General features: G+C 36.5%; 1 protein-coding gene across 3 annotated transcripts in view; it reads left to right on the top strand.

Moving 5' to 3' along the window:
- Positions 1-12,500, top strand: part of LOC103041981 (ral guanine nucleotide dissociation stimulator-like) — a 94,441-nt gene that overhangs the window by 70,762 nt on the left and 11,179 nt on the right. For all 3 annotated transcript variants that reach the window (XM_049466354.1, XM_049466353.1, XM_049466355.1), the window contains exons 2-10: positions 814-1,118; positions 1,913-1,987; positions 5,365-5,558; positions 5,684-5,805; positions 6,879-7,094; positions 8,183-8,371; positions 9,702-9,779; positions 11,554-11,640; positions 11,757-11,789. In XM_049466354.1, coding sequence (XP_049322311.1) covers positions 814-1,118; positions 1,913-1,987; positions 5,365-5,558; positions 5,684-5,805; positions 6,879-7,094; positions 8,183-8,371; positions 9,702-9,779; positions 11,554-11,640; positions 11,757-11,789 — 1,299 coding nt within the window. The remainder of the gene's footprint in view (positions 1-813; positions 1,119-1,912; positions 1,988-5,364; positions 5,559-5,683; positions 5,806-6,878; positions 7,095-8,182; positions 8,372-9,701; positions 9,780-11,553; positions 11,641-11,756; positions 11,790-12,500) is intronic.

Here is a 12,500-nt window from a genome sequence, read left to right as displayed (position 1 = left end):
CTGTCGTGTTGCTATGGGTGGTCACTATGGTATCTCAGCTGGATGATATAGTTTTTTTTTATATTCAGCTGAGGTTAAGCTTAAGCTGTCTATCCTTTCATGGTTAATCAGCATGGCAATTAAAATAATTGTTGAAAATCTAAATATATCTTTGAATCAGTACAAGGTCACCATGATCAATGCAACATATCTGCAAGGTGTATTGTAAGGTGAACCATGTTTTTATTTATTAAATGCCAGTTTTTACTAAAAATTTGTCCACCCAGTTATGCAGTTTGCTAAGTGGTTGCTAGGTGGTTGCTGTGGTGTTGCTATGGGTGGTTGTTAAGAGCTTGCAGATCTCCTGCATGGGGCTGTGATGATATCGATGCTGTTTGATATAGTTTTGCTTAGTGGTTGCTAGGTAGTTGCTATAGTGTTGCTAAGAGGTTACTGTGTTGTAGCTAGGTGGTCACTATGGTATCTTAGCTGGTTGCTATAGTTTTATATTCAGCTGAGGTTGAGCTTAAGCTGTCCATCCTGTCATGGTTAATCATCATGGCAATTAGTAAAAAATAATGTGAAAATAATCAAAATTAAGGGCATCATGTTTTTTATTTATTAAATGCCAATTTTCACTAAAATTGTCCACCCTGTTATGCAGTTTACCGTTTATTAAGTGTAAATATAAAGTAATTAAGCTGGGAAATATGATTTCTGTTTAGGTTAAAGTCTATAAATATGATAAATCATCATAATAAAAGAATGATTTTGAGGATGATGACCAACTAACTCTCTCTATTTTTCTCTTTTTCTCTCTCTCTCTTTATCCAGAATGCCACTCAGGAGATAGGTGAGGAGGTGGAGGATGGAGCCGTGTTCACCATCACTCTGCGGAAGGTGCAGATGCACCACTCGGCCACTAAAGGTCAGCGGTGGCTGGGCGTGGACTCGGAGTCCGCCCTCAGCCTGTACGAGACCTGCAAGGTGCGCACCATTAAAGCGGGAACGCTGGAGAGACTGGTGGAGTACATGGTGTCGGCCTTCAGGGGAAACGACTCCACATACGTCACCATCTTCCTCTGCACCTACCGCTCCTTCGCCACCACCAAACAAGTGCTGGACCTGCTGCTCAACAGGTACACCAGTGGAGCACTAATTTTCTCACATTCAGCTGCTAGTCAGCTGTATTGTGCACATGCTTTAGGCACCTGTGGAAATTTTAGTAAAGAAAAGCTTCTTATATGTGTAGTAAGTGTTTATTAGCTAGGGCTGCAACTAATGATTATTTTGGTATTCGACTAATCTGATGATTATTTTCTCGATTAGTCGATTAGTCGATTAGTCAACGATTATTTCTGCCACATCCTCCATCTAAAAACGATAGAAACAGCAGAACATAAGATTTAAAAGGCATGTAAATGTCTGGTGTTTGATATTTAGTGACTAAATATGTAATCTGTTGAGTAATATTGTATAAATTAAGTAATTATATAAATTAAGTCATTGTAATTAGGTAATATTGTATGCAGAAATGAAGTAAAGTTTACTAAAAGAAAGGATTGATTCAGTAAAAATAAATGAAGTAAAGGTTACTAAAAGAAAGGATTGATTCAGTAAAAATAAATAAAGTAAAGTTTACTAAAAGAAAGGATTGACTGAAGTTCAGTTCACTTATTTACTCTGTGTAACATTTAAGTCTTGAACCGTGTTGAAGTTACTTAAATTTATCTGAAATTAAATTTACTTAAAAAAAAGCAAATGCAGAAAGTTGCGAAACCTTTTTTTTTTTAAGTAAAGTAGTTTTTAGGCATCATTTTTTTCAGTGTAGGAACTAACTTGTTCATACAGGGTTTTACTGCTTTATTGAATTATTATTAGCATTAATGATAATAACGTAATAAATAAAGATGTTTTTGTTCTGTTTTTGTAGGTATGCTAAACTGCAGCACCTGCCGGGTTCAGAGGGCCACAGGCTGACCCACGATGACCGTACGCAGCTCAGGAAGTGAGTATCTGCTCTTATCTTTCACAACACATCAGAGGTCAAAACCGATCAGTGTGCCAGTTATCAGCTCTGACTTTGGCGCGTTCGTATCTTAACAGCGCTGTGCGTTTTTGTGCGTCTCAGCAGAGACAGACACTGACCTGAGTGTTCACACTGTGTTCACACAAGAGACACCAGCAGCTCATTTAAGGGAACAGCAATGTTATTTTATTCTTTATTTTTATTATTGAGTTGAGTTAAAGGTCGGGTTTGTGCTCTGCAGTGAGTGTGTGTGTGTCTCTGTGTGTTTGTTTAATAGTAATGGACTCTGATGATGTTGTCAGGGTTTTAATCAGTCAGTGGAGCTCCCAAAATACTGTAGAAACACGCCATAAGTTTACCTGAAGACACCTCGCTTCCAGACCACCACACCAGACTATCAGTGTCGATTTATTCCTAAACTCACTATTGATGCTATTTTAACAGTGCAAGGTTAGGCAAGGCGTGAAAATAGACAGTTCACGGGGTGTAAGATAGCGAAGAGCATCACGACTCGCCTTGTGCAGGTCGTACATAAGAGCCATAATCTTTTTAAAGCATTCAAACACATATACATACAGTATGTGGTGCAGCTATGTGGGACTTGGGTGGCCAAAGTCTCTGAATGTCTCACTGGTGGGAAACTGGTGTTAAAATTCATTGATGGCCATGATGGTTTTTAAGTGGCATCCCGCTCATTAAGATAGCTACCCGCTGCTAACTGCCCAGTGTCTCACAGTGCTGCACTTCCAGCAACATGAGTCACAGAGCTGGAAAGCCCCAAGTGGACGTGATTGTTGTTGGAATTCACATTCGGATGAGCAGATAAATGTTTTGTGAAATGAAGTGGTGCTGCAGGAGACAAGTACTAACTAAAACATCGGTCTAAAGTAATTACAGCTCTAGAAAAAATTAAGAGAGCACTTATGTTTGAGTAAAATGAACATTGTTGTTTTATTCTATAAACTACAGACAACATTTCTCCCAAATTCCAAATAAAAATATTGTCATTTACATCATTTATTTGCAGAAAATGAGAAATGACTGAAATAAAAAAAAAGATGCAGAGCTTTCAGACCTCTTTTGCCAAGTGGTTGTTGTGATGTTGCTTATTGGTCACTATAATATCCCAGGTGATTGTTTTGGGCTCGCTAAATGGTTGTTATGGTGTTGCTAGTTGGTTGATAAATGGTTGCTATGCTATTCCTGGTGGTTGCGATGTTGGTTACTATGGTTTCCTACATGGTTGCTGTGGTGTCTTGTTCATGTTGTTTGTCAGGTGTTATTTAATAGCTGCTGTAGTAACGCAAACTTATAGTTGGCTGTTGCTACACAGAAATTGTGCATCTTATAACCTTTTTTTAAAAGGTATGAATACAGTATGTCTGGAAAAAAATGAAGAGAGCACTACCTTTTCTGAATCAGTTTCTCTGATTTAGCTATTTATAGGTTCATGTTTGAGTAAAATGAACATTGTTGTTTTATTCTATAAACTACAGACAACATTTCTCCCAAATTCCAAATAAAAATACTGTCATTTAGAGCATTTATTTACAGAAAATGAGAAATGGCTGAAATAACAAAAAAGATGCAGAGCTTTCAGACCTCAAATAATGCAAAGAAAACAAGTTCATATTAAATTCATGTTTTAAGAGTTTAGAAATCAATATTTGGTGGAATAACCCTGGTGGTTTTTAATCACAGTGTTTATGCATCTTGGCATCATGTTCTCCTCCACCAGTCTTACACACTGCTTTTGGATAACTTTATGCTGCTTTACTCCTGGTGCAAAAATTCAAGCAGTTCAGTTTGGTGGTTTGATGGTTTGTGATCATCCATCTTCCTCTTGATTATATTCCAGAGGTTTTCAAAATGGTAAAATCAAAGCTGTATGTGCAAAATGAACACATGTCCTACAAAACCAGGGTTTCTCATAGGTAGATACAAACATGTATTTTTATTTTCTTATCTTATAAATGATGAAACTGAGACTAAAGCTGTTGCCATGTGGGTCAGCCAGACGTCTTCCTTACATTTTACTCAAACATATACCTATAATTAGCTAAATCCAGAGCTGTATTTACACATATCATCAAACATTTTTGATGGAGGAACCAATAAAAGTTCTCCAAAATTACCATATATATTGTTGCATTGATTTCCTTTCAAAGGGTTAAATTTACTGCAGATGCTGGTTTATACTGGTCCAGAGTTTATGTGATGCTGGTAGACTGATGTAGGACAGCAGTGTATCACATGTGTATGTTGTAATGTATCACATTTCTGTAAAGGATGTTTTATTGAATGTGAAATCTGAACACTTGTTTATTGAATGTCTTCACGTTCACTCTTCTCTCCTCTCTCCTCTCTCTTTGTGTTTTCCTTCACATGCTTGTTGGTCAGTGTGTTTGTTTTCCGAGTGTCCTGCAGTGTGGGGGTCTAATTTCACTGTTTTTACCCCATGTCTTGCTCCTATTTGTGTGACCCATTTCCTGCGGGGGGGAGGAGGGATCTGAGAGGAGTTCTATTTCTTTCTTTCCTTCTTTTCGGACTATTTTTAGGCCTTTCTGACCTTCTCTCCTCATTCTTTGCTTTTTGTCTTTTTTCCAGGTCCTTCCAGGCAGTTCTGTAAACTCTTCTGTATGAACTATATTGTATTACATGAGTTTAACCTTGCTGTCTTTAATATCACACCATTTTTATCTGTAGTATTTAAATGGGTAATCAAATACTGGGATATTTATTACATTGAAAATAGTCACAGTCACAATAGTTTTATTCTTTATATTGGCTTTTTATATTTTAATCCCATCCTATATTAAGTATCTTTATTTTATATACAGCTCTGGAAAAAAAAGTTTTAAGAGTTCAGAAATCAATATTTGTTGGAATAACCCTGGTGGTTTTTAATCACAGTTTTTTTTCATGCATCTTGGCATCATGTTCTCCTCCACCACCAGTCTTACACACTGCTTTTGGATAACTTTATGCTGCTTTACTCCTGGTGCAAAAAAATCAAGCAGTTCAGTTTGGTGGTTTGATGGTTTGTGATCATCCATCTTCCTCTTGATTATATTCCAGAGGTTTTCAATTTGATAAAATCAAAGAAACTCATTGTATATACCTTATTTATGTATATATGCATAAAATATAGGTAGGTACAAACATGTATTTTTATTTTCTTATCTTTTTAATGATGAAACTGAGACTAAAGCTGTTGCCATGTGGGTCAGCCAGACATCTTTCTTTTTCATTTGTTTTCCGTAAATGCCCTGAAAGTTTATCGCAACATTTTAAATGGCAAAAATTAAATTAAAATTAACATCGTATTTAACTTTTCTTCTGTCCTCTCTTCCCAGCACCATATCCTCCATCCTGGGGGCGTGGCTGGACCAGTATTCAGAGGATTTCTGGAAGCCTCCTGATTACAGCTGCCTGAAACGCCTTATTTCATACCTGCACATTAACTTTCCCGGGTCAGACCTGGAGCGGCGGGCCTGCAACCTGCTGGGTCAGTTCCACCGCAGACTGCAGCAGGAACCTGAACCTGAAGGTGAGTCAGGACCCAAAACTTACTCACCTATTCTCACACCCCATACAACTGCCTGATCACAATCATCTCAACACACAGTACATGCATATGTTAAAATGTTTGTGTGTGTGTGTGTGTGTGTTTAGTCCTGGATCAGGGATCCTGCACTTTCGGCCTGTTAGAAGAGAACGGTTATGAGGACGATCGGCTGGACTTCCTGAGCTTTGACCCCACTGTGGTAGCAGAGCAGTTCACTCTGATGGATGCTGTGAGTACAGTAACAGACACAATCCTGCTATAGTAACATGCACAAAGCTGTTATAATAATAGGCATAAAGCTGTTATAGTAATGCAGTAAAAGATGCTACATTAATAGACACAAAGATGCTACAAAGATGTTACATTAATAGACACAAAGATGCTAAATAGATGCTACATTAATAGACACAAAGATGCTACATAGATCATACATTAATAGACACAAAGATGCTACAAAGATGCTACATTTATAGACACAAATATGCTACATTTATAGACACAAAGATGCTACATTTATAGACACAAAGATGCTACATTTATAGACACAAAGATGCTACATTTATAGACACAAAGATGCTACAAAGATGCTACATTTATAGACACAAAGATGCTACAAAGATGCTACATTTATAGACACAAAGATGCTACAAAGATGCTACATTTATAGACACAAAGATGCTACAAAGATGCTACATTTATAGACACAAAGATGCTACATTAATAGACACAAAGATGCTACAAAGATGCTACATTAATAGACACAAAGATGCTACAAAGATGCTACATTTATAGACACAAAGATGCTACAAAGATGCTACATTTATAGACACAAAGATGCTACAAAGATCCTACAAAGATGCTACATTAATAGACACAAATATGCTACAAAGATGCAACATTAATAGACACAAAAATGCTACATAGGTGCTACATTAATAGACACAAAGATGCTACATTAATAGACAAAAAGATGCTACATTAATAGACACAAAGAAGCTACATTTATAGACACAAAGATGCTACATAAACAGACCCAAAGCTTTTAGGACAACAGTCACAAAGCTGTTATAGTAACAGGTACGAAGATAAAACGGTAACTATTATTATCTATTATAGCTATTGTAACAGACAACAGACACAGAGGTTAAAGGTCAGTAAGAGGGGTTCTATGGAACAGGCAGAGAGATAAACTATCACTGCCAGAGGGCCTCTATCATAACACAATATATGAACTATATATTAAGTATTATTTATTTATTTATACTTTTTATTCTTCTCCTCCTCCTCCTGTTGTCTGTGCAGGAGCTGTTTAAGAAGGTGGTGCCGTATCACTGTCTGGGCAGTATTTGGTCTCAGAGGGATAAGAAGGGGAAGGAGCACCTGGCCCCCACCATCCGAGCCACCGTCACCCAGTTCAACTCTGTGACCAACTGCGTGATCGCCACCTGCCTGAGCGACCGGGCACTCAAACCCACACAGAGAGCCAAAGTGCTGGAGCGCTGGATCGAGGTTGCCAGGGTGGGCAAAAAATGTTTTTAAAGCTCAGTTTTAATGCTTTACTTACAAAAAAAGGCCGGGTTTAAATCAGGCTCGGGCTCGGGCTCTGGCAAAATGACAATTTAAGCATGCTAGTGTATAAGCATGCTGTTTATATGCCAACCACCAAGCTTGTCTTGGCTCATTAACTTCATTTGGAAAAGGGGATAGTTGTGTTTATATTTGAGGTTTTAACCTAATGGTTTTACCCATATGAGGCTGTCACACCTTAGCCTGTGTCTGTCCAGTGTCTTTCCTTTTTTTGGTTCCTTCCTGCTCCTGTCCTCTGTTCTCTTGTTTTGTTTACCTGTCATGTTTCCCAGCCATGTGCTACTGTTGTGTTTTGGTCCTGTCTCTGCCTTAGCCCCGCCTTGTCATCTGTAACCCCTCCTGTCTCATTTGTAACTCCGCCCCCCTCATTACCTCCACAGGTGTCCCTAGTGTGTGCCTGTGTATAAATACTCCATGTGCTCCTTTGTTGTTTGTCAAAACAGGTTTGTTTCTTTGTTTGATTATTTTGCTTGTTGGTTTAAGTCTTTTAGTTGATCCTGTTTTATAGAGTTTGTTTAAGTAACCTTATTCTTTTTAGCTTGTCTCTAGTGTTTTGTTTGTTTTCATTAAGGAAAATAAATGTGACTTGCGTGTGCATCCTGCCTCCTCCCCTTCGTTACAGAGGCTCTGATGCAGTATGATGTGAATTGAGCAAATCAGCCCATAACTCTTTAAAACTGGATCTAACTGATCTAACTTGATGTACATAAATTTGATGCACTACAGATGAATTAAATCTGGATAACCTGATGTACATATCAAGCTGTGTCTGTTCTCTACACTGTGTGTAAATGATTCTGGATGAATAGGCCAGTAGAAATTTTCCAAAATGACTTGTATTAAACTTTCATTAAAGGTTTAGAACATTTTTGCCTGTAAATTCACCATTTTTTGCGAACAGTGAAGGTATACTTAATTATTTAAAAAACTACATAAACTCATTGAAAAAATATGTTTGTTTAGCATGAATGTAATAAAATCTAATGTTCTCATGTTAACCATTGCATGTGTGTGTGTAGGAATGTCGTATCCTGAAGAATTTCTCGTCTCTGCGGGCGATCCTCTCTGCGCTGCAGTGTAATCCCGTGCATCGCCTCCGGAGGACCTGGGATGAAGTTTCACGAGAAAACTTCCGAATTTTTCACGAGCTTTCCGAAATCTTCTCAGATGAGAACAACCACTCACTCAGCAGAGAGCTGCTCATTAAGGTACAGAACTACAGTCTGCAGAAACGACACTGTGAGAGTAACGTGGGGGATTTAGTGGTTTATTGGAGTAGAGAAGTTTATTTAAATAAAATTAAATAACTTCATTTTGGATTTGACTGAAATTCTGAAATACCTGTATGGTAATGAAAAGGAAATAGCAAAAAGCTAAAAAGCTTTTTTTATTTTAATTTTATTTTGGTCACATATTACCCATGCTCACGTGAAAATTTTAATTCAATTTTGTCATAATATTTTTTTACACATGTTTGAAAAAAAGAAAGCGCAAAATGTTATTTGCATTTTTATTTTAGTATTTTCATTTCAGTTTTATTTTTATTTTCGGCAGGATTTACCCCCATAGTTTAAAGGTCTGATCAAAGTAGAGAATCAAATAAGTAAAAAAAAAAAAAAAAACAAGGCAAAATATAAATCATATTTAATTTGGTGCTAAATTTTGGAAGTCAGTAACATATTAAATTGCTAATATATACAGTATAACGTCCCATGACTTTTGCCATTTCCCATGAAAGCTAAAGAGCTGGCCTGTGTGTTGTGTTGTGTGTGTGTGTGTGTGTGTGTGTGTGTATATCTGGGGCCTCCTGCATTAAATCTGTGTGTGATTTCTGCTAAAGTCGATACCTGTTCACATGGACAGTTCTAGCCAGATGCAGCCGCTCATGATCATTACCTCCCACTCACAAGATAACACCTCACAACTTAGACAAGCGTAGGTATTTCCCAAGACATTGCCTTATAGTTTATATAGACTGTCGTCCCATGGGATTTGGTAGATCCGTAAAAGGTTATAAAGTGTTATAATTTTATAAATATTTTAATGTTATATTATAATAATATAATAAATATATTCATAAAACTCTTATGTAGCTCCACTTCAGAGCAAATCTGTCCCTCAAATAGCATCTCAGCACTGAGGCAAGCGAGTGAGTGTGTGGTAAAATATGTGTGTGTGTGTGTGTGTATTTGTGTGTATTTGTGTGTGTGTGTGTATCTGTGTGATGAAGTGTGAAGGAATCCTCTCTGACATCATAGCTTGATACTGATGCTTTGTACCAGTGAGAGATATTCCTCCTCTCATTCTTCTACTTCACACACGTTTAATTTATTATCATAATAGTGACTTAAGCAGCAAGGAATGCATGTGTAAATGTGTGTGTGTGTGTGTGCACAAGTGTGCGTGTGTGAGTGTGTGTTTTAGTATGAGCCATCATGGGTCTTTTATTTTTCTCAGATTATTATTTAATTTTATTTTCTATTATTTTCATAGATTTAATGTAGTTGATAACAGTGTTCATCTGTTTATCTTTTGCAGGAGGGCACGTCTAAATTTGCGACGCTGGAGATCAACCCCAAACGAGCACAGAAACGACAGCAGCCTCAGAGAGACCTGGTAAAGCAATCTATAACAATGTTTAAACAAAGAGAAAAATTATAATACATCCTAAATCCAAACTGTTAAAAAAGTGATGCAAAAAAATTCTCAGTATGTATAAGCTGTTGTAGGCAGTTGGCAATACTTTGCAATGAGAACGAGAAACACGTATACTTTGGAAATGTTATTTTAAAATATTCTCATCCAAACTAGGAAAATAAATTAGTAAAAAAAAAGTGTTAATCCACAATTTGTTTTATATTTGAGATTTTTCAAAGTAGCACCTCAATTACCACCTAGATTAGATTGGATTAGACAGTTTTGCACAGCTCTGCTGGATTTTCTCAGTCAGTTTTATGAGTTTCTCTCACCATAACTTATCATGCTTTCTTTTCTCTACTCTTTTTCTCTTTTATATTTTCTTCTTTCCTTTGTTCTTCTTATTATTTTCTCCTAATTCGCTCTTTCTCACTCTATTACTGCTTACCTATATATTTTCTGTCCCTTTTATTTTCGCTATTTCTTTCTCAGCCCTATATAACAGTGTATTGTGCATTTTTGTGACAATGCATTACGTTTCTATACAGGGATTGTAACTGAGGGGTATTTAATGGAACTTTAAAAATGAACGTTTGTAATGATTTCAAACTTAGAAAGAACAATGCTTGTTTTTTTCATGGTTTTCCAGGAAGAGAATACTTTAATAATAGAGTTTGATGTGTTTTTAATATAGAGTCAGTCGAGTACAGCAGTCACTGTAGTGCTCTGGGAGTTCTGGGTTCTCTGGGGACTGAAGGGAAGAGACTGTTCCTGAAGTAGAAGCTTATAAAAGGAGAAAGGAAGGTTATAAAAGGACAAGTGGATGTGCGTAGAATTGACAAATGTGTTTAAATGTCTCCAGACTGAAGCTCCAGATTAGGCTGAAGAGACTCCAGTCTTTAGCTGTACTGGGAGATCTTCCAAACAGCGTGAATCTGCCAGCGCTCTCTCGTTCTGAAGCAACAGGCTGTGTGTAGTGAGATCAGAGCGATTCTCAGAATAGAACAGAAAAACTGTGCTTTACTGTCTTTTTACAAGTTAAATCTGATTTAGTTCAGAGTTTTTTACAGTAATAATAGTGTTATACTGTTTTATTCAATTGCGTTTGTTTTCTTCAGTTCACTGCAGTGAGAGAATTTTACTAGGCTTTTTTTTCCCTGATATCTCCCTGTATTTTTAGCGCCCCCTACCTGTCATTTGCTCCATTTTTATTCAGTGTGATAGAGCTCCCTCTAGTGAAAAAATAGTTTGAGTAAAATGAACATTGTTGTTTTATTCTATAAACTACAGACAACATTTCTACCAAATTCCAAATAAAAATATTCTCATTTAGAGCATTTATTTACAGAAAAAAAATGTCTGAAATAACAAAAAAGATACAGAGCTCTTTCAGACCTCAAATAATGCAAAGAAAATATTTGTTGAAATAACTCCAAATAAGGTTTTTTATAATCACAGTTTTTTTTCTTGCATCTTGGCATCATGTTCTCCTCCACCAGTCTTACACGCTGCTTTTGGATAACTTTATGCTGCTTTACTCCTGGTGCAAAAATTCAAGCAGTTCAGTTTGGTGGTTTGATGGTTTGTGATCATTCATCCTTATCCTGATTATATTCCAGAGGTTTTTAATTTACACTAAATTTAACACTAACCCCCCTGATTTTAATTGACTCCATCCTCAGCTCAAATCTGGCTAAAAAGGTTAAAAAGTATTAAAGAGTATTAAACACAAAGTATTTCTGTTTTTTTGCAGAGTGTGATGCAGGGTACCATCCCATATTTGGGTACATTCCTCACTGACCTGGTGATGATGGACACTGCCATGAAGGACTACTTCGATGTGAGTGTCTCTTTTTCCCTCTCTGTCTCTGTCTCTCATCCCTCTTTCTTTCTTTCTCTCTCTCTCTTTTATCCTCATACTTAGCGTTTCTCAAAGAGTCTGTGTGTTTTTTACAGGGTGGTCTGATCAACTTTGAAAAGAGGAGAAAGGTAAAATATTTTACATATACATACTTAATATTCATAATTGATCATTATTTTAATGAGGAAGATGATGATGATGCAGTCCATTCGTTGGGTCATGAAAAACTTGGAAAAGTCATGGAATTTGAAAATAGCCATTTTTAGGCCTGGAAATAGTTTGGAAAAATAAAAATACAGAAAAAAGTTTTGGAAAAGTCATGGAAATTAGGTCTACAAATCTGTGTGTTTCCTTTTATTGATGGATTTTATTATTAAAGATTGTGTGTCAGCATTTTTATAAGATCCATTTTGATTATAGATTTTTTTAAAGTTGATTTTGATTATAGTTTTAGTTGCTTTTTGGTTTTAAAATCGTATGATCATGAAAATTTGGCATGGAAAAGTCCTGAAAAAATCATAAAAATTTATTAGTTAAAAAGTGTATGAACCCTGTGATGGTACTATGTGTATGAATGCACTAATAACTAATAAAACATCTCTCTCTCTCTCTCTCTCTTTCTGTGTATTCATCTCATCATAACTCTACTTTCTTTTCTCTATTTATTTTTCACTTCTATATTTTCTTCTTTCCTTGTTTCTCCTTATTTTTTTGCTCTTTCTCGCTCTATATCTGCTTATGTATCCATTATCTGCCCCTTCTTTCTTCTCCATTTCTCTCTCACTCTCTTTTCTATATGTTCTTCTCTTCTCTGTCTCATTCTGTCTCTTTTTCTCCCT

Source organism: Astyanax mexicanus, chromosome 17 (assembly GCF_023375975.1).
Source record: "Astyanax mexicanus isolate ESR-SI-001 chromosome 17, AstMex3_surface, whole genome shotgun sequence".
NCBI lineage: Eukaryota > Metazoa > Chordata > Actinopteri > Characiformes > Acestrorhamphidae > Astyanax > Astyanax mexicanus.
The sequence above is the reverse complement of the archived record's forward strand: the minus strand, read 5'-3'. Positions and strand labels throughout refer to the sequence as shown.